At 48.9% G+C, this 22,227-nt stretch overlaps 1 protein-coding gene across 3 annotated transcripts in view; it reads left to right on the plus strand.

Annotated features, from left to right (window-relative positions):
- Nucleotides 1-22,227, plus strand: part of SPTBN1 (spectrin beta, non-erythrocytic 1) — a 186,235-nt gene that overhangs the window by 143,927 nt on the left and 20,081 nt on the right. For all 3 annotated transcript variants that reach the window (XM_058667789.1, XM_004580140.3, XM_004580141.2), the window contains 13 exons: nucleotides 150-452; nucleotides 2,229-2,382; nucleotides 3,049-3,919; nucleotides 4,025-4,162; nucleotides 4,970-5,726; nucleotides 6,453-6,655; nucleotides 11,370-11,460; nucleotides 16,141-16,287; nucleotides 17,355-17,618; nucleotides 18,924-19,148; nucleotides 19,889-19,978; nucleotides 20,113-20,394; nucleotides 21,041-21,171. In XM_058667789.1, the coding sequence (XP_058523772.1) occupies nucleotides 150-452; nucleotides 2,229-2,382; nucleotides 3,049-3,919; nucleotides 4,025-4,162; nucleotides 4,970-5,726; nucleotides 6,453-6,655; nucleotides 11,370-11,460; nucleotides 16,141-16,287; nucleotides 17,355-17,618; nucleotides 18,924-19,148; nucleotides 19,889-19,978; nucleotides 20,113-20,394; nucleotides 21,041-21,171 (3,656 nt within the window). The remainder of the gene's footprint in view (nucleotides 1-149; nucleotides 453-2,228; nucleotides 2,383-3,048; nucleotides 3,920-4,024; nucleotides 4,163-4,969; nucleotides 5,727-6,452; nucleotides 6,656-11,369; nucleotides 11,461-16,140; nucleotides 16,288-17,354; nucleotides 17,619-18,923; nucleotides 19,149-19,888; nucleotides 19,979-20,112; nucleotides 20,395-21,040; nucleotides 21,172-22,227) is intronic.

A 22,227-nucleotide genomic window follows, 5' to 3' on the forward strand; every position in this document is an offset into this window, starting at 1 on the left:
GTTTGAAGGATCCCAGGGAGGGTGGAGACCAGTGGGGTTGGGGTACTCTGCAGTCAACCCTGGCTGCTTTCTGTTTCTTCCATTCTATTGGATGACTTTTTAAACTTTTTGTGTGTATTTTTTTTTCTTCTCATTCTGTTTCTCTGTAGGACAACTTTGGATTTGACCTTCCTGCCGTTGAGGCCGCCACGAAAAAGCATGAAGCCATTGAGACAGATATTGCCGCATACGAGGAGCGTGTGCAGGCCGTGGTGGCTGTGGCCAGGGAGCTGGAGGCTGAGAACTACCATGACATCAAGCGCATCACAGCCAGGAAGGACAATGTCATCCGGCTCTGGGAATACCTGCTGGAACTGCTCAGAGCCCGGAGGCAACGTCTGGAGATGAACCTGGGGCTGCAGAAAATATTCCAGGAAATGCTGTACATTATGGACTGGATGGATGAAATGAAGGTAACACTTGACCGGAAGGACAGGGGGCCGGAGCTGTTCCAAGCAGACCTGCCTGGTGGGGCTCACCCAGTAACTTCCTGAAAGACATTTGTGCAACTTTTCTCATTGCCTGCTATTATTGTCAAAGCCGGAGGAGGCCATGCTACCCTAGGAGTTGGTTCCCCAGTTAAGTGAAATGCAGCATGTGACTGGTAGCTGGAGGTCTGTCACTGTGGTTTAGATCTGTCTGGTAATGGGTACATTCTAGTGTACACCATCAACCACACTGTGTGGGTGTTTGTTTTCAGTGCTTTAGAGGTGAAGCAACTTTCTGTGTCTAGAATCTTCCTGTGTGTGACTGGTACTGCTTTGCAGCAGGGGCCTGAAGTGGGTAGTGTGGGCAGGTGGGACAGCCCACAGCAGTGTGTACAGAGCACAGGTTAGGGATCAGACAGCCGGGATTGACATGATCACTGCCTGGGTTACCTAATGTCTCTGAGCTCCTTTCTTTTTCTTGAATGGAGATGGTCCTTACCATGCACCCAATGCAGGGTGGGGAGTGAGTGGGGCTGTGTGTATAGGTTCTAGGGGAAAGACTAGCTGAGCATGTCTGCTCGTGCTGGTTTGTGCTTTTCCTTCTGTTGCTGACGGCTCTGAACATAGAGTCCCAGGCTCTCCCCCTTCCCAGGTTTGCCATGGCCTGTGCTGTACCTGTGTCCTCTGATATGGGTCATGGCATGCTTATCCATGTCAGGCACATCTCCAGATGGGAGACATCGAGCCTTGCACAGAGGACAGAATAGAGCAACCTTCAGGCAGTGGTGCGAAGCCTCCTTTATCTCAGCACACTGTGTTCCCAACCCCAACCTTAGGCAAGAGATTGCCTTCCCAGGATGTAAGCTTTCATCTACTCCTTACCTCTTGAGTTTTTATTTCCTGACAGAGCTGCAAGGTCACCTGATCGCTTCAGGTTTCTCTCCAATTGTCCCAGGTTTATAATGTTCTTGGATATGGTCTGTGTTGACCTCTTAAAATAGAAATGTTCATAAAATATAGCAGAGAGAGACTTGCCATTTTGTAAATCATGATGTGACAATGCAGGCGAGGCCGACTTGCATAAGTGGAATCTAAAGTCTGTCCCGAAAGGGTGTAGAATAAGGCAACCCAAATTTGGTTGCTTGATGGATAATTAAAAAAAAGAAAGAGAATGTCTGTGGGTCCAAGTTTAAATTCAAGACGTTGAGTCTACTGAGTGACAGTTGCCTGACCCTGCTCTCCTTTTTTGGTCTGAGATATGCCCAGAGGCTCTCCGGCTACATCGCTCTCCTATTGATTGTGCACTATCCTAGAGGCAAGCCATGAAGCTCCTAACAGAGGAGGAGCATTCACTTAAGGGATGTTACATTCAAGAGGTTTCTTTAAATGGTCACAAGTCTGTGTGACCTTTCTGCCTTACCTTTTGGAAAGTTGTTCCTGCTGCGGTTCAGGAGGTCTCCATTCGCATCTTTGATGTAGATCCCTCCTCTTCCTTGAATCCTGTGCTTTTTCATGTTGACTTGACTTGCTTGTCCCCAGGCAGACAGCCCTTAGCTCCCCTTCTCTCGATGCTGGCACTGTAATCCGTTTCATTGCTGGATATGTTTTGTTTGCCGTTGTCTCCTCCAACAGTAGCGAGTCAGGGACAGGCGGGAGGGAAGGTGCAGCTTGGAGGCCACCTTTCTGCTCATCCAGACATGCTGCGGTGCTGCAGCCAAGGATGCACCCGCAGATGTCCATTCTGTTGCTTCTTGTGCACAGGTGCTATTACTATCTCAAGACTACGGCAAACACTTGCTTGGCGTGGAAGACCTGTTACAGAAGCATGCCCTGGTGGAGGCGGACATCGGCATCCAGGCAGAGCGCGTGAGAGGGGTCAACGCCTCTGCCCAGAAGTTTGCAACCGATGGAGAAGGTAAGCACGGATGGTTGTGACGATTAACCCCCAGTCACCAGACACCTGCTTTATGGAAGTATGTAAGTAAGAGGTGACAGGACATTGGTGGGAAGTGGGGGCAGGACTTCTGGCAGGTGGATTTATCTGCTCCTCTGACATAGGGGCGCAAGGTTCAATGGAGAAGCCTGCTGAACACTTTCATGCTTTCTGAAGTGGCTGTGTTGCTGATTTTGAATGACTTGCCCTTGACCCCGACCCTTACCAGGCCAGCCTTGGAGCAGATGTGGAGCAGTCACTCCATGTGGCTTCTCCAGCAGCTCATGACTCTCACACCTCTCTCTTTAGAAAATGTGTAGGAGGATTTAGCTTTACTTCTTACATTTACATTTTTTTAAGAAACCGTTGAAGGGAGCTACGTTCCTTGGTGGTTCATATGCTTCCTTGGAACAAAAGTGACCACTTTGCAGTTGGATTAAAAAAGTAATGCTTAACATTTTCCCTCCCCTGTGTTTGCATCAGCAACCTAGAAGGTGTTTTCTTGCCCCCTCACTTGGCCCTGAACTTAAAATTGAACTGAGAGTAGTTGAGTAGGAAGGACGTGAGATAGAGCTCACTGCCTGTGGATAAGCTGGCCCCATGCCAGACTCCATCTCACACTCACATTCCTTCTTTGGTGTTAAACAGGTTACAAGCCCTGCGACCCACAGGTGATCCGAGACCGCGTGGCCCACATGGAGTTCTGCTATCAAGAGCTGTGCCAGTTGGCAGCCGAGCGCCGGGCACGCCTGGAAGAGTCCCGCCGCCTCTGGAAGTTCTTCTGGGAGATGGCAGAAGAGGAAGGCTGGATACGAGAGAAGGAGAAGATCTTGTCTTCCGACGACTACGGGAAGGACCTGACCAGCGTCATGCGCCTCCTCAGTAAGCATCGGGCATTTGAGGATGAGATGAGTGGCCGCAGTGGCCACTTTGAGCAGGCCATCAAGGAGGGTGAAGACATGATCGCCGAGGAGCACTTCGGGTCCGAGAAGATCCGCGAGAGGATCACATACATCCGGGAGCAGTGGGCCAACCTGGAGCAGCTGTCGGCCATCCGGAAGAAGCGCCTGGAGGAGGCCTTACTGCTGCACCAGTTCCAGGCGGATGCCGATGACATTGACGCCTGGATGCTGGACATCCTCAAGATCGTCTCTAGCAATGACGTGGGCCACGACGAGTACTCCACCCAGTCCCTAGTCAAGAAGCACAAGGACGTGGCGGAGGAGATCGCCAACTACAGGCCCACCATCGACTCACTGCACGAGCAAGCCAGCGCCCTCCCCCAGGAGCATGCCGAGTCTCCAGACGTGCGGGGCAGGCTCTCGGGCATGGAGGAGCGCTACAAGGAGGTGGCGGAGCTGACACGGCTGAGGAAGCAGGCACTGCAGGACACCCTGGCCCTGTACAAGATGTTCAGTGAGGCTGACGCCTGCGAGCTCTGGATCGATGAGAAAGAGCAGTGGCTCAACAACATGCAAATCCCAGAGAAGCTGGAAGACCTGGAGGTCATCCAGCACCGGTGAGTGAGGGCCATTGCCGAGCAGCCATGCTCCCTGGGCTGTCCCTCGCTACCGCCAATGCCCCCTGAAGTGACATCCTATTGAATTGCCTTATTGCCTTTCAGATTTGAGAGCCTAGAACCAGAAATGAACAACCAGGCTTCCCGGGTTGCAGTGGTAAATCAGATTGCACGCCAGCTGATGCACAGTGGCCACCCGAGTGAGAAGGAGATCAAAGCCCAGCAGGACAAACTCAACACAAGGTAGGCAGGAGGCCCGGGAGCATTTAAGCTGCCCATGTGTGAGGCTGCCCATGCGTGGGGCTGAGATAGATAAGGCTACTCCTGAGCCTTGCTGGCAGGGATTTGCTGAGTGAGGTCATTGACATTATGGCATTGATGCTATAGCATTGGCACCCGCCTCGCGACACATGTCCTCTTTGTGCCAGCAGGATCTCTCAGGACAGCCTGGTAGGGGAGGAGGAGGGAACCAAGTCCACTCAGCACCCATCCCTTTCCACTTCAGACAAAGGGCCTTGGAGCAGCCTGTCCTAGCATGGTACCAAAGCAATGAGGCGGCACCTTTTGCTGTACCTTGTAAAGTGATTTCTAGAACAGGACCATGGCATGTGTGAGATTAGATTTGGTGATGAATTTCCTGACCACTGCAGATCGACCTTTGTCCCAGGCTTATCTTTCTTGAACAAACACTTCTGAGTAGGTTGCAGTTGCTGGCCGGCCTCAGATCTAAAGGTTACTGCCAGCCTTTGGTTTTGGGAACTTGGTTGGGAGATCCAGAATGGACATACCGTGTATGGCAGACGCAGGGTACTTGACTCTCTGAGGAACAGATGGGTGGCAGCTGCTCATACTGGAGCTCTTTAGCATGTCCCTGTTTGGTTCAGGCTCTTTACAGATTTTACTGTGTCTCTCACATGCCAGATGAGGCGATTTTCCTAAGGCACCTAATCGGGGCAGAGATAGAAGCAGGAAATGCAGCTTTGACTGGCCCTGTTCATTCTCTTTCCCTGCTATGGATTCAGTCTGCCTGTTTTCACCCCACACTCACAGGTGGAGTCAGTTCAGAGAGCTGGTTGACAGGAAGAAGGACGCCCTGCTGTCTGCCCTGAGCATCCAGAACTACCACCTTGAGTGCAATGAGACCAAATCCTGGATTCGAGAAAAGACCAAGGTCATCGAGTCCACCCAGGACCTGGGCAACGACCTGGCCGGTGTCATGGCCCTGCAGCGGAAGCTGACGGGCATGGAACGGGACTTGGTGGCCATCGAGGCAAAGCTGAGCGACCTGCAGAAGGAGGCGGAGAAGCTTGAGTCGGAGCACCCTGACCAGGCCCAGGCTATCCTGTCTCGGTTGGCCGAGATCAGCGACGTATGGGAGGAGATGAAGACCACCCTGAAGAACCGGGAGGCCTCCCTGGGAGAGGCCAGCAAACTACAGCAGTTCCTGCGGGACTTGGATGACTTCCAGTCCTGGCTCTCCAGGACCCAGACGGCCATCGCCTCGGAAGACATGCCCAACACCTTGACCGAGGCCGAGAAGCTGCTCACCCAGCACGAGAACATCAAAAATGAGATCGACAACTATGAGGAGGACTACCAGAAGATGAGGGACATGGGCGAGATGGTCACCCAGGGACAGACGGACGCCCAGTACATGTTTCTGCGGCAGCGGCTGCAGGCCCTGGACACTGGATGGAACGAGCTCCATAAAATGTGGGAGAACCGGCAGAATCTCCTATCCCAGTCTCACGCCTACCAGCAGTTCCTTAGGGACACAAAGCAAGCCGAAGCCTTCCTTAACAACCAGGTAGCCCTCACCTCTGTCCCCTTCCTGTTTGAGCGGGCCTGAGCCATCTTTTGGAGTGGTGTGGCCAGGGCATGTGTTTAAGTAGTGCCAGTGTGAAGTCAGCCTGGTCATTGAGAGGCTGATTGACTCCTAAGGCTTTGAACCCATCACAGCCTATGGGTCAGGGATTGGTGAATTGTCTCACCTTGCAGTGTAGAGTGCCTTTTCCATTGTTATGGAGTGGCCCTCATATCCATAATGTGTCTTCATGAATCAAGTCGTCAGCCCCATTCTGAGCAATTCTGCCAGCCTTATCTCCTGGATAGTTGGGGCCTTTACCTGAGGACACCAGACAAAGCTTAGAGAAGGAAGTGCAGGCTAGGATCATGGGTAATGTCAAGGCCATTACTGTCTTGAAGGAGAAAGTGAAGATTGTGTCACTTTTGCCTTTATGACCACATGGCAAAGTCCCAGTGGCTGATTCATGAAACTTTGACTAATTTCCTCTCTCACCAGGAAAAAAAAAAGTAAAGCATTTAGCCAGTTAGGGAAATTAATCACTTACAATATCCCATTGGGTTTTTTTGTCCTCCCAGTTTTTTGTCTGATTCAGTAAGTTGTTCTGTGTAAGAGTGAAATGCAGCTAGTGTTGCAAAATGCATTACATGGAAATGTAGAACACGGAACAACGATCCTTTCACTAGCACGTTGTCCTGATCTGATTCTCCCCCTCTTTTTACAAATAAGGAATATGTGTTGGCTCATACCGAAATGCCCACCACCTTGGAAGGAGCTGAAGCAGCTATTAAAAAGCAAGAGGACTTCATGACTACCATGGACGCCAACGAGGAGAAGATCAATGCTGTTGTGGAGACCGGCCGGAGGCTGGTGAGCGATGGGAACATCAACTCGGATCGCATCCAAGAGAAGGTGGACTCTATCGATGACAGGTATGGTCCTCTGAGGTATCGTGCCCTGAGAGTCTTTCTGCAGCTTCTCAGTGACAGGCCGGAAGGCCATGGCACTGTAGGTGCACATTTCAATACAGACGCCTAGCCAAATCCATCTACCAGAAAATCACTTAGAAAATGAGTGAGCAGGGCAAGACTGCCTGAGACTGCTTCTTGTAAGACAGGTTCAAGTGTCCACAAAAGGACAGGAATGCAAGAAGAGATGCTGATTTCATCCTTACAGTCAGTGCCCTGTAAGAGCTGCAGTGCAAAATAGCAGTCAAGTGTAAGCCATGCTGGTTGAGTTGGTGGCCTGTGTGTCTCCAGTGTGACCCTGACAGGCAAGGTCACATTCATCCACGTGAGACCTTCAGAAGCCTGACGAGAGAGAGCAGGAAGGGAGGCTGAGATCTGTGTGTCCCAAGCACCTGGCAAAGCCATGGAGGAATATAATGTGCCCATTTTTACAAAATCGTTATAGAAAATGTAGTGATGGTGAGAGAAAGGCTGTTTTCTTCTTCTACTGGGGCAGCTCCAGGATTTTGCGTACTCTTCTTTTATTCATCTCCATTTATTTTGTGTGTGTGCACGCGTGCTTTCTTTCTCAGTGTGTGTTGCACTTCTTGAAGATTTTTCTCTGTGGTTCAAGGCCAGTTGCCATTTGACCCTAACTTTCTGACCTATACCCCTTACTCTCCTTACTTTGGTTACCAAAGTGAGTCGTCGGCTCAGGTCTGGGTGTGGATGTGCTGTCCAGTTCTGGGTCAGCACCTGTGCTGCTGTGTCTGGGTCAGTCACTAGTTCCAGCCAGTCCCCTCTGATCCCAGTTGAGGCTGGGCTTAACGGGCTCGCTTGGAGAGTGACGTCAGCAGAAAGCCAGCTGTTCCTCCTGGCTTCTCACCTGTCTTTCAAGTGCCCTGACAAAGCTAGATGATGTGCTGAGTCCCTTCCTGTTATTCCCCACCTCCAGGAGGATCTCCTGGGACCTGGGCCACTTAAAATAACATGTGGGTTGTAGAGTGGAGTGATTTTCCTTTCCTCATTAGTAATTTACTTTCAAATCTTTTGCTTTGAAAACTGTCACTAAAAGACAGTCGCTCCACCCAGCCCTTTGTAGATGAGTTTGAAAGCCAAGGATTGCACAAGCATCATCAGCCTACACAAGCAGCAGCTTATTCTTCCCCAGCATTAACTCTCGTTGTTTATGAATGTGGTTATTTCCTCTTCCTCCATGGTGGCTGCACACAGCTGGTCTCCCGCTGCTGGTCTGGGCTGTTAAGGATGCATGTTCTTGGGCAGGCCTGCAGCTGCCTTGCTGCTTCCTCGGTTTATTTATGCATCCCAGTAGTGCAGCTGCATGAGGTTGTAGGAAGCAGGTGATGTTGTTAGGACAGGGTTCCAGGATATGAGAGAACATTTCAGTTGCCCTGAACTTTTTTTGCCCTCAACTGAAATCCTGGACTCCTTGTTTTTCTCAGTTTAAGAAGTGAGAGGGAATTTGCCTTAATTTAGCACCCAGTGGGCAGCACCAGCATCGCCCACCCATTTTATAATTATGAGACCACCAATGGGGAACATCTTATCTGTAGGTTCCCCGCCCAACAAGGAGGGGTCAGGGAAGGCATAAAATCCCAAGACCCTTCCTCAAACCTTTGGTGTCTCTCTCTCCCTCCCCTTTCGAGAGGCACCCCACCTCCCGGCTCCTCAGAGGTGCTTTCCCCTTCCTCTCCCTTCCCTGCTCACCTGGTCCCTTCACAAATAAACTTTTCTGTCTGCAACAGAAAAATAAATAAATAAATAAATAAATAAATAAATAATTTAGCACCCAGGAGAAGCCTGTTCTCTCATGCTGGCTGCTGTTCACCGGTTTCTGGTTTCACTTGACTGTACCCATTGGCCTTGAGTCTGAAGCTAATTGCAGAAGACGTTTTGTCTGTCAAAAAAATTGCACCACCCTGTGAGCTGTGGCTGTTGTAAGGACAGTTGCCAACTGGACATGTAAACCTTCCCATCCAGTGAACCCATGCAGAGACGCTGTGGTGCTGCTGTGAGGCCTTTATCCCAGACTAGTCACTGCAGTGTGCCACACTGAGGACGGCTCTCCCTCACCACCCAGCTGGTTGAAGTAAAAAGACACTGGAATAAAAACACCATCTCTAAGGCATTGTGGGCACCGGTGGGCTTCAGAGTGCTTATGACAGGAGGGGTGGTGAGGGAGGAACACTGCACCACCTCCTAAAGCAAGACCCCCTCCCACAAGGGAAACTGCTCCCTCACCCTGTGTAGCAGACACAAGGGAGAGTCCCTTGTGGTGCGTATAAGCAACCTCAGGAGCCTGGTTAAAGAGTTTAGGATTCATCTGCTTCGCAGGGTGAGGGATCTCTTGAGTACTCTCAAGGGACAGATAGCAAGTGAGAAATGGAGGTTAGGGTAACCTCACCCCACAGAAGGAGCGCTCTGCTGCCTGGGGACTGTGGTCGCATCTTAGATGCCCCTATCCGACGGTTGGTGGATCCGTGGTTGGATCTGGAGAGCCCTTGCTGACTGCTCTAGGCCACCCCGGTCTACAGCCAAGCCATGCTCATTTCTGCCCCTGGTGTTCTCTGAGTCCACCAGCAACAGTTTTTGGCTGTGGCAATCCTGTTTTTTCCCTCAGAGCACACGATGCAAGGACCATCAACATATCTACTCCTAGACTGATGTCATCTGCACACAGGACTCAAAGTCACCTGCTTCCCTTTCTCCTTCCTCAGGGTGCCACTCCAAGAGAAAGTTCAGCTGACAGGCCAATGTTTTGGGCGTGCACAAAGCTTGATTGTGTAAGATGCACACTGAAGATGAATTTTGTGCTTCTTCCTTAAGGAGTCTTGTCAGATAGTGTTTGAAGTTGTTTTTAACTCTTATGTCCAGGAGCATTAGGGATGCATGTCCTGTAACTGCCAGCCTCTGTAACTGTCTCCTGCCACTGCTTTAGTGCTTGAGGGACATGCTGTGTCCAAGGGAGGGAAAGAGCAGCAAGTAGTTGTGGTGGATTTTCTTGTTGTTTATCGGAAAGTCAGATTCTACAGAGAAGGAAGGCCAGAGAGAAAGATCTTCCGTCTGCTGGCTCACTCCCCAAGTGACCGCAGTGGCTGGAACTGAGCTAATCTAAAACCAGAAGCCAAGAACTTCCTCCAGGTCTCCCACACAGGTGCAGGGTCCCAAGGCTTTGAGCTGTCCTCTACTGCCTGTATTTTTTATTGTTGCAAAGCAGTAGAATATCTGAGATTCAGAGAGGGTGCTGGTACTTTTAATCCCATCTCTAGAGCATACCATTTTGGTATTTGCTTTCTAAGCTGTACCTTGAAATTTTATTATTGTTCAGCATACATAGGCTCTTTCCATGTAGCTTTGTATCTTAAGTCATTTTCTAGATTCATGTTTTACCTACTCGACTTAAGCATATTAAAATTTGTCTTCCTGAAAGCTGTAAAATTTCTTTGGACTATAAGCAAGCACAGGTAATTCTGCCTGCCCAGCATACCCCATCTGCAGCAGCCCGTGTTCCTCAGGCTTGGGGAACCTGTAGCGGCTGTGAGAGCAAAGGGCCGTGCCCCTCTTCTCCCCCAACTGAGGAAGGCTGCACTGCCGCTTCTGTTGGTTGTTCCATCGGCACTTACGGAGAGCCTACATGACGTGTGGTACCTTCTCAGGGTCTGTCTCCTGTTTCCCAGAAGCCAGTCAGCATCATATGTGTGCCACACTGCTTTCTCAGCCTTGTGTCCAATCGGAGACTGTTCTCGCTCACACCTGCCGTAGGGGCTGGCAGGGATGGGGGCCAGACCATGCCAAGGCACATACAGTGAAAAATGGCCTTGAGAGTCCAAATGAGGAGCCAACAGTCTTTGCTGGCACTTGGTCCTCTCCCTGTTACCCCTACTAAGGCCCTGAGCCGAGGGAACTCCCTTGCTTGAGTGCTGCAGGAATAACAGGAAGCATGTCCTGGCAGTGCCCCTTGGTGTTCCATGCTTGGAGCCCACCGTGACTGCAGTAGCCCCAGTGCAAGGCAGTCCTTTCACAGCATCAGGCTGCTAGTCCTCACAGTGGGTGTGTGATGCACATGCGCCGGCATCAAGCTGGGCTCAAGCACCTGCTTTCCCCTGTCTTCAGCAGCTCCTTCAGATTGTTGCAGCTTATTTTATTTACTTATTTATTTTTGGTGTGAGGTTTTGTGCTTCAGCTTTGTTACCTTTGCCTGTTAAGAGTGCAGTTAAGTGAATTAATCATCTCACAATTAAAAAACCTTCAGTCCTGGCTTTTTGCTACAATTTTGGTGATTTTTTTTTTTCTTCTCAATATGGGAATCTGCCAGGAAGCATTTGCTAAAGCTAGCTAGATGGCTGTGTTTTCTTAGCCTCTGTGTGCCACCAGTTATGGGCCTCTTAAAAATAACTTCAGAGTTGTCTCACAGTGTTCAGATGTCTTTCCTTATCCCCAGCTCAGGAGGCATTTATACCAGATCATTTGGGTGTTTCCTTGGCCCTGTCACACGATGGTTTGATCATTGGGAGACTGCTAAAACCTCTCATTCATGTCGTCTCTTTTGTGTAATTGGGAACTGTAAACTAATTCTTGTTAGGACATAGAGAAATGAAGGAAAGAAACTGATAGCTTCTGGAAAATTTCAAGATTATCTACTTTTCTTTCTTTACAATTACATCCGTTGTTTTCACAGACACAGGAAGAATCGTGAGGCAGCCAGTGAACTCCTGATGAGATTGAAGGACAACAGGGACCTTCAGAAGTTCCTGCAGGATTGTCAAGAGGTAAGTCACCCCTTGGTCCCTCCCTGGTCTCCAACACTGGCCAGCCAGCATTTGGCTGGAAAACATCCTTATTGTTAAGTTTAGCAAGGGTAGAAATTCAGTTCACTCATTTGGTTTGCAGGTAGAGAAATATGGCACTCTTCTCATTTCTCCATTGTATAAGCTACCACTTAGAGTGACTGGATTATTCCATCTAACGTTATAGAATGGAAATGCATTTGCTGTTATGATAGCCACTAGCCACATGTAGCTATTTCACTTTAAATTTATTAAAATTAAGGAGATTTCAGAATGTAGTTCTTTGGTCATGTTAGCTGTATTTTAAGTGTTCGGTTTTCGCCCGTGACTTATGGCTACCGCATCGGACAGTGCAGGTGTAGCACGGTTCCGTCATCAGAGGAAGTGCTAGTGGAGAGTGTATCCTAGGATACTTCATTGCCTAGAAGTGTTTAGTGCAAGGTACATTAAAATAGTGTGGAAGGAAAGGACTAAAAGAAATTGAAACTGGCTCCCAATTAAGAGACAATTTTAAAACTGCAAGTGAAGTTTATAATTCATTGAAGACTTAAAATACCCATTTTTTTTAGTTTATAGATGTGTACTTAATTTGCTAAGAGCAGCAAGCCTGATTTCAAACATCAGGTTTTGACATGTGATGTTAATCTGATGATTCTCACACTATTTCATGTTCTGCTGGTATATGCATAAACAAACTTTGAAAATCAAAGTCCAAAACGTGTGTGTGTGTGTGGGTGTGTGGGTGTGTGTGTGATCTTTCTGCAAGTTAGTTGGAGAGAATCATCAAGCCTATTTCACATGTGTGAGTTTCTGAGCACTTTGTGTTTTGTTTCTCTAACTGCCACGAAACAGTGAGGAGGCTTAGTCTTAGGGCTTTCCATGCAAAGCTGCAGGGACCCAAAGGAAGGAAGATGGGACGGGATCAGGGCATATGGTAAGAGTACAATTCAAGTTCTCACAGATGTGACATGCAAAGTTGTAGCTGTGTGTTACATGAAACAGCAGCTGGGATGACAGCACTGTTGAAACCACTTTGTAATGGAAGTCTTCCTCCATGTCCAGGAAAGTGCCATCTGTCACTCTTACAGTAGGGTTTAGCAGCTAAACCTTAAGCGGGAAAGCCCTCAGCTGTGTGGCTTATGCTCTGCCAGCTCTAAGTGCCATCCTGATGAATCTGGGTCTCTGAGGGATTTGCCCAGAGCCATCCAGACTGAAGACAGGAAGGCTTGCTTAGTGACATCTGTGCACTAAGAACCCATTCCAGGATTAGAACTGGTGCCCATGGGGCGTGAATCAACAAACAGAAGAGATCTCTTTCTCTTCCTATCTGTATGTCTGACTTTCCAATAAAAATAAAATAAATCTTAAAAAAAAAAAAAAAAGAACCCATTCCAATACAGTGCTCATGTAAAGCCACATCCATGTCCCATCTGAGGCCTAAAGTTGGCTGTCGAGAGTTGCGTGTTGTGCTGCACTGAAACTAGTGGGCCCTTGGCCCTGGAAGGAGTGGAAGAGAGGAAGAAGTGTTTGTAGGCTAGGCCATGCCTTGTGCTTGCTGGTAGACACCAGGTCGCTTTGGTGTTTCCCTCAAGGCAACACCCTGGTCAGTGATGGCATTTAACCTCACACCATACTTCTGGGCAGTCAGTGAAAGCACATATTCTTGTTTTTAGTGGATTAGTTAATAAGGTGAATTGCATTCCCCTGAACCGTGGTAAATCCCAGGCTAAATCTGAGAAAAAGGGACACCAGGGACCGAGCACATGAAGGCCAAGGAAAACTCTTAACAGAAACCCAATTATATTTGAAATTCTTAGCCACCTGTTTTCCACGTATGTATGTGCAGATTCAGCAGTGGAGGTGTGTGGGGAAAGTAAGCGGTGTTTGACGGTGGACCCTTGGAAAATGTCCTCAGAAGGCCCTTAGCTCTTTGTTCTACTGGATGTAGGTTAGCATCTGCCTTCCAAGGAGTTTGTTCCTTAACTCTGTTCATGGCACACCAAGGGGTCTCCTGCCCGACAAGGGAAGTTGGAGCTGGCCTTTTTTATGCCCAGCTGATTTACAGCACTCCTGTGACTGCTCTGCCAAGTGTCCTCCGTTTTTCATGGCTCCTCTTGACCTGCATGTCTCTCTCTGAACTTCGTTTAAAGTTAGTCCAGCCATAGTGTCTCCTGGGATTCTGGGTGCCCCACACCAACCCCAGAAAGTGTGTGCATGGCGACAGAATTTAGGTCAGAAACCTTGGTGTGGAAACACAGGCAGAGGAGCAGTAAATATTATTCTTTGACTGTAAACCTTCCATCATCCAGGCATTTTAAAATGCGCCTTTTAAGCCGTAGTCTCTGGGAAGGGAATGTATGCATGGAGTAGCCCTGCATTTGGAAGCTTACCTCTCCTGTTAGTAGACGTGTCCAGAGTGCTCAGGGGTCAGCGTCAGTGCCATTACTGGTTGTTATGTCTTTTTCACATTCTCTCCTGGGTGTCTTGGCTGGGGGAGGCGCCGCCTCCATAAACACAGTCTGAACAGGAGCCGCTGTGGCTCCAGCGGCTCAGAAGGAGCCAGCAGCCACCTGTGCCCAGTCACACCAGGGCACAGGGCAGCATCCTTGCGGTGTGATTTTTATGTGGTGTCCCAGACAATGTAAGATAAAGTTCTTCTTGCTTTACTCTTTCTCTCTGCACCTCTTATTTTCTCAGACTTTTTTTTTTCTTTCTTTCTTCCTGGGATGGCAGTCTGTCTAGATGTGTCTGGTACAGCAGTGTGAGTTCAGTGCCTTACCCTTAGATTGATTCAGTGATCAAAGCGCTTCTGTCTTTTTCACATCTGAACGGTGCTCTTTCTGCAGAGAATGAGTGTATTCTTAAATGACCTTTGTAAGTGCCCACAGATAATAACTGTAGCTCTGGTTCCAGAATGCTGGGGAAGGCCTGATGGACTAGCACGTTCCATAGCTGCCTTTCATTGTGCTGCATCGCATGATGCTTATCTGTAGGGTGATGTGTTCAGCAGAGAGCAGATTTGTTTATAAGCCTCTGATTTTTATGTGGCTTTCTCTGCCTCCTTTTTAAATCCCTCTTGGGTAGGTGGTTCTGAATAGCAAAAATATGTGAATATCCTTGGCTATTGGAATCTTAAAATGCCTTCTATTGTGTTGAATCTCTGTGTATGTAGAATGCATGGGAAAATGTTATCGTTCGCTTTGCTTTTAACCTCTTTTTCCCTTAGAATGAGTGGCCACAGTATATCAGATTTTAGCTACTCTGATAACTGGAAAACAGGTCATTGCTTTACTGTAGTATGAAAAATACTGACTGCATCTTTAAGGAGCAGATGTATATAGCCTTTAATGACAGAAGGCTTTAGGAGATCTGCTAGTTCTTTGTGTTCCTCAGTAAAGACTCATTTTTTAAAAATCCCATCGCCTTTTGCTCTTCTCCCTGTGTCAGGTAAGTTGCCAGAGAAAGGTAGGGCTGTACCCCCAAATGCCCCACTTGCAGAGCCAGGGGGATTCCCTAGTTGCGTCACATGGCTGACGTCATTGCCACAACACAGGCCTTGTTTAGGTTTAGCAGATTTGTTGAAGGGAGCCTTTTACAGGTGCGGCTCTGAGCATGAGGGAGGGGCTTTGGAGGTGCTGATTCTCTAAGGGGCCCTGTGTCTCCCGAGAACCATTCCCAGACCTTTGGGGATAGCACCCTGAAGGGGTTTGGTGGCCATGTGATGCCATAGCAACTGTTGTGAAGTAAGCCATCATGGTCTCTCGTGATAAAGAGCACGTGGCCACTGAGGCCATTTGCTTCTGGTTCTGGGCACAGAGCTCTGCCCAACAGGCAATAACAGTCAGGGATCGAGTCAGAAGGAAAGCCAACAAAAGTAGATCCATGGCCTGGCATTTAGCTGACTCCTGCCCTTGAGCCTCATTAGAAAACTCCCTCCTCAGATCTGGCTGGCTGGCAGGCTTTATGTAGCTTTACAGAGTTCAGATCCAAGTGGCCCAACACTGCTGTGGAGTGTTCTCAGCCTCAGTGAAAGTATCTGTGGCAAGCTAGAGGCTTTAGAAAAAAAAAGGTGCGGGTGACTACCAAAGCTATTATGGAAACACAAAAAGGGGCGTGATTGTTGCCTTAGCCCTGTAGGGCGCCTCATTAGGCTTTTTTGGCATTTCTGTGGTTGCACCCTTGAAGCAGAGCGGCAAATAAAAAGTGAATTGATTCTAATTCTCACAGACAGAACTCTAAGAGCAACAAGATTGCCAAATCAAGTAAAAGCGTGTCAATCACGATGAACATGTTGGCATAGCCAAACAAAGGTGTTTGGAAGGGAAAAGAGGTCATGACTCAGGCTGCTTAGAGGAGAATTTTAAACACAAGGTTTTGTGGAGAAGCTGGTTAGGAATGGGCAACAACTCCAGAGCAGTCTCAAAGAGCTTTTATTCTTCTGGACTGCACATCACACGCACAGTTCAAAGTGAAATCCCAGTACAACTTCGGTATAACGGGTACCAATCACAATTGAGAAGAGTTATGAAGTTAAGATGTGGATGCCTGTTGCCATGGAAACACACAGTATGATGGTTAACACAACCTTTTTTCCCCCTCCAAAGGCATGAGTGGTCTGTGATCCTAATCATTATGCCTCCTGACTTTTATCTTGTTTTCTAGCTATCCCTCTGGATCAATGAAAAGATGCTTACAGCCCAGGATATGTCATATGATGAAGCCAGGAATCTGCATAGCAAATGGTTAAAACATCAAGCATTTATGGCAGAACTTGCATCCAACAAAGAATGGCTTGACAAAATTGAGAAGGTAAGTTAAAACGTTTTATGAGAGTGCCTGCCCACCCCTAACCCTGTTTCTATTTTGTGGCCATGGTGAGAAAACTCCAGTAAGTACCACATTCTCCAGCATGTTTGAGCCTTACCAGATCATTTATAGAAATTAAGCAACTCATAGAAGTCCCCCTTCCACCTACCACTTCCTGACTTCAACCCACCTACAGGGTGAGGAGCAGAAACCCAGCCAAGTGATAGCTGAGTTTTCTTTGAGTGAATACAAATATCATTTTCTGTGTTGTGTATCTCATGTGTCAAGCTGAGCAAGTCCCCACCCTGTGTTGCCATCATGTTGGTCATATGAACCTGTTTTGTACCACAGCAGCCTTATCAAATACAGTTGCAGAGTTTTAAAATACGTGTTTAGAATCCTCTCTGTTTTTCCTGTGTGACTACTCCAGACCAGGCTCTATAATGACTGCTGAAACTTGTTATTTTCGGTTATTTCAACACAACCCGGTAGTAGAAAGGACGCCACTTACCTTCCTCCTCACCCTTCACACTTTGGGTACTGTTTTGGGCTCTTAAATAAATATATATATATATTTTACTGGTCAAAAGTCAGAATCCAGGAGCTTCCATCTCCTATGTGGTGTAGGGGCCCAAGCACTTTGTCCACCTTCTGCTGCTTTCCCAGATATATCAGCAGGAAGCTGGATCAGAAGTAGAACAGCCTGTGCCCATTTGGCTTTACCCACTAAACCACAGCACTAACCCCTGTTTCGGGCTCTTAATGATGAAAGTAAAGTGCTGTGTGTGATCGCAGGGGCATGAAATGGATGGGATGAAGTCTTAAGTTATTCCTCTAAATGTCTCTTTGCTCTGGTTGATAAGTATTTCAGCCTATGGTAGTGTGCACAGATGATTTTGTTGAGCAGTAACCCGATGGAAAGACTGTGAGGAGAGAGAGAGAGAGAGAGAGAGTGTGTGTGTGTGTGTGTGTGTGTAGTGAGTTAATCAATAAATCACAGAGCAAAGACCTTAGCCTCATTTTTCAGGACATTTGTTCTGTTTATGAACACTCTGGTTTGTGTTCTCTAGGAAGGAATGCAGCTCATTTCAGAAAAGCCCGAGACAGAAGCCGTGGTAAAGGAGAAGCTCACAGGTCTGCACAAAATGTGGGAAGTCCTTGAATCCACTACCCAGACCAAGGCCCAGCGGCTCTTCGATGCAAACAAGGCTGAACTCTTCACCCAGAGCTGTGCAGATCTCGACAAATGGCTGCATGGCTTGGAGAGCCAGATCCAGTCCGACGACTATGGCAAGGACCTGACCAGTGTCAACATCCTGCTGAAAAAGCAACAGGCAAGTGAACTAGCAGCCACATCCCTGGGCCGGGGCCTGCCTCACAGCCTCAGTCCTCATCAGTTTTGATTACCTGCTGTGTTGTCAGCCGTTGCCTTCCACGTTACAAGATACAAATACCCTTCAAAGTACATTTCTCCCAGCCCCGTGCAATGTTTCTAGAATCAACAGAAAGACACGCTGTTAGTAGAAGAGTTGGTCAACTGGGTGTGGGAATACTTTTTTTTTATCTTCTTAGTGCGTGAGTGCTATAACAGACTGAATCTTAATGTCGTTAGTCCTACATTTCACACAAAAGGAAAATAATCACTTTTGTGTGCTTTGTTGTATAACGTCTGGATATATGATAGTTGTCTTGAGTTGTTTGAGGTACATTACAGCTAATAAAAGAAATCTGGGAGACTTTCCAATAACATTGGAAGGCAATAATGGCAGAAGAATTGACCTCAGATTTGAAGAAAGCAGCCCTGTTTGGTTGAGCAGGCAAGCCGGTGGCTGAGTCTTCCAGGGGCTGACCTCTCTGGCTTTCCAGTGGATGGCTTCATCCTGCAGTTCCACCCAGAGCCAATCACTGCAGAAGCCAAGGCTTTCTGCTCCTTCCAGGGCACACTCCTCTTTGCTTGCACTAACTATGGGCTCACTCTGCACCTGAAGTTACAGTGCACTGAGAGATTTCACAAGTGGCATTTCGATCATAGCTCCTCCCCCTGAGACGCAGATCCCTTAGTCTCTGAGTTGTCAGTGTGTGATCTCAGAGTGAGGGTTGCTGCCTGACACGTCTCCGCTCTCCCTTTCACCCCATTTTGTTCATGTAAATAATCTGTGCGTTTTCAGCTGATGGCCCAGTGTGCAGAGGAATCGGCCTCCTGAGCAAAGAAATGATGTGCAGACAATAACCTAGCTATCCTGCTTGTCTGAAATATCTAGACCCTTACTGCCCTGCTTTCTGGATGAGACTGGCTTCTGAACAAGCGAATGAAAACCTGTCATCCTAGGGTCAATTACTGTTTGCACTTCGGTTTCCCTCCTCAAGTTCTTGGACAAACTTGAGCCTTATTCCTACCTTTTAGAATCCTAGGAAAGGATAATTGAAAGCCCTGCCAAAGGAGCTGGTGTGCTAATTGGTAGTTTGATCAATGTTAAGACCATTTATTGAGCTCACTGCCACATGAATTCTTATTGCATCCTGTCTTTGGGCCTCTGCCTGAAACCGATGTTTCCTGGTGGGTGTGTGTGTGTGTGTGTGTGTGTGTATATCTCTACCTGGTTCCCATGTGAAGGGTGGTCTGTCTTTTTTCCCCCAAGATGCTGGAGAACCAGATGGAAGTGCGGAAGAAGGAGATCGAGGAACTTCAGAGCCAGGCTCAGGCCCTGAGTCAGGAGGGCAAGAGCACCGACGAGGTGGACAGCAAGCGCCTCACCGTGCAGACCAAGTTCATGGAGTTGCTGGAGCCCTTGAATGAGAGGAAGCATAATCTGCTGGCTTCCAAAGAGATCCATCAGTTCAACAGGGACGTGGAAGATGAGATTGTGAGTAGACCCCTGCCACACAAGCAGCTCAGCAAAGTCCTAGCTGCTCTGTCAGATTCCAGACCGAGAGCCAACCCCTGGTGTGCGTGTTCCAGGGTGGGGTCCCCTCTGACACACAGGGCAGCCCCAGAGACACTGCGATTTTTTTTTTAAGATTTATTCGTTTTATTACAAAGTCAGATATACAGAGAGGAGGAGAGACAGAGAGGAAGATCTTCCGTCCGATGATTCACTCCCCAAGTGAACTGCAACAGGCCAGTGCGTGCCGATCTGAAGCCGGGAACCTGGAACCTCTTCCAGGTCTCCCACGCGGGTGCAGTGTCCCAATGCATTAGGCCGTCCTCGACTGCTTTCCCAGGGCACAAGCAGGGAGCTGGATGGGAAGTGGAGCTGCCGGGATTAGAACCGGAGCCCATATGGGATCCCGGGGCGTTCAAGGCGAGGACTTTAGCCTCTAGGCCACGCCGCCAGGCCCGAGACACTGCAATTTGCCCCCAGAACAGATTGTTCAAACATGTGGGGAAGATTGTTGGCCAGCCCAGTGTTGCAGCCAGGCAGAGGCGGGAGGCTGAGTCTTGCCATACCTTGGGTGGGAAGAAGGATGCCCTCCCTCGGTCTGCCCTTGCCAGGGAGTGAGCATTCACCCTATAGAGCCAACCCTGGCTCTCCCCTCACTGCACTTGCCCATGTCCCGTTTATTCTCATGAACAATCCTCACCCTTGTTTGCAATGCTTTCCAGCTGTGGGTTGGCGAGAGGATGCCTTTGGCAACCTCCACGGATCATGGCCACAACCTCCAGACCGTGCAGCTCCTCATCAAGAAAAACCAGGTAAGCATTTGTGCTTAGGCCTGTGCGGGCTCCTAATTACGAGGCGTAGAACGGGCGAGCTTGGCAGGGTCGACATAAACTCCAGGCTGTTGTCGTTTAGCAAGGCTCTGTGGATGTCTTCCACCCCCGCACAGACCCTCCAGAAAGAAATCCAGGGGCACCAGCCTCGCATTGATGACATCTTTGAGCGGAGCCAGAACATTGTCACCGATAGCAGCAGCCTCAATGCGGAGGCCATCCGGCAACGGCTCGCTGACCTGAAGCAGCTGTGGGGCCAGCTCATCGAGGAGACCGAGAAGCGCCACAGGCGGCTGGAGGAAGCCCACAGGGCCCAGCAGTACTACTTCGATGCGGCTGAGGCTGAGGCATGGATGAGCGAGCAGGAGCTATACATGATGTCTGAGGAGAAGGCCAAGGTGAGGGTGAGGGGTGGCCGTGGCCTCTGAAGGCAGGCGCGGGAAGCAGGCTGTTGACAGAGCCCACACTGAGACCTGAGCTTGCCTTCTGCTGGCGACTCTGTGTGAGCTCTCCACTGCTTCCTGTGAAGCTTCCAGGGCCAGCCGGGTACACAAAGGGATCTCAGATCTGGCTGCTGTTTTTTTCTTGACATATGCCCTCTTTTCTTTCCTTTTGTTTTCTTTCCTTTTCTTTCCTTTTCTTTTCTTGGACTCAAGTTTGCTTAGAACCTTTCTTACTGTCTGTGTAGGGCTGTCTCATTTACAATGCATAGGGTGGTATCTCTAGGTTCCAGAATGCTGTCATCCACTTAGCTGATAGAGTGAGAAATGTCTACTCTCTAGAATATATTTAGCATGTCCGAGCTGACGTTACACAGCAGAGGGGCTGCCTTATCCTCATGGCCATCTTTCCTGGAGGCTGCGTGTGCTCCACACCGTGCAGAGGCCCTGGGAGTGCGCCTGGGTTGCCTGCCTGTGCCTCCCTTGCTGTATTTCATTCTGTTGGTCTTTCCTCCTGCCTTGCCATGCAGTTGGTCTATTGCCCTGGAGGGTGGTACCAGGCTGCAGGTGGAGGGCTGTGGTTATGACAGTCCCCTCTTTGCAGGATGAGCAGAGTGCTGTCTCCATGTTGAAAAAACACCAGATTCTGGAGCAAGCTGTGGAGGACTATGCAGAGACGGTACATCAGCTCTCCAAAACCAGCCGGGCCCTGGTGGCCGACAGCCATCCTGAAAGGTGAGTGCTGTGACACCAGGGTGGGCCCAGCCGGCAGTCACACTTGGCAAAGAGTCTGTTTCTCGCACACCCAAAAAGAAAACAGCAGTGTTCATCTAGGGTTACTGGTACGGTACATAGACCCTTGGGATGCATTCTGAGATCACCCCATAGGGCTTTGGTGAACAGAAAGAGGGAACTGCTCCCTAGGAAGTTGGTCTTCTGGGTTGGTACCTCCTAGACATGGCCCTAGTGTAAGGTTACTGGTGTTGTGAATCAGCAACTCGAGTGTCTGGCTGAGACGTCAGTAATCACAGTACTCCCCTTTGGGTTGGAAAAGCCATCCAGTTCAAGAAAGTGTTTGCTAGTATTGAAAAAGAGTGACAGACAGTAATATGGGGACCCAGAAAATAAAAGGACTCCCAGAAAGAACAAAACGATATTACCCTCAACCCCTCCCACTTTTACACTTCAAATGCTTGGAATGCTTTAAGAGGGGAAAAAGGTGAGTGTGTAGTCCTTGCTGAGAGTAGGCTGGGCTCCTGCGTTGAGTAGTCAGCAGTCAGTCAGGCTTTATATGTGAGTTTGTGACTTAGCAAGGAAAGGGGTTGACTCCCTGCACTTGTCCAAGGCCGGGGGTTAAGGAGAAGGTCAGTGGCCATGTTGATGCTTCCCGGGGGCATGGCATCCCAGTCCCCAATGAGGATAACCAAGCAATCTTTATCTGTAATCCGCTGTTAGGAGACTGTTATCTGAGCAGAAGTAGCAGGGGCAGGGATGCAGTATCCTAACAGCACACCCAGCACGCAGGAACTGGAAACAGCCAGGGAAGAGTGCTCATCCCACAGAAGATGGAGAGCAGGGGGTCCCCAGTCCCCCTGGTGGCAGAGTGCCTGAGTGGAAGGTGACTGTTGGGTTTTGCATTAGGCTTTAACATTTGAAGAAAAGCCGTTCTTCCAGAGCCAGCAGCACCGAGTTAGGGCTTTTCCATCCCATCACTGCATTGAACATGGTCTTCAGCCCTGTTATGTCTCGTTTACACAATGGCTTCTAATCATTTGAAGTTTGAGTTCAAAT

Source organism: Ochotona princeps, chromosome 8 (assembly GCF_030435755.1).
Source record: "Ochotona princeps isolate mOchPri1 chromosome 8, mOchPri1.hap1, whole genome shotgun sequence".
NCBI lineage: Eukaryota > Metazoa > Chordata > Mammalia > Lagomorpha > Ochotonidae > Ochotona > Ochotona princeps.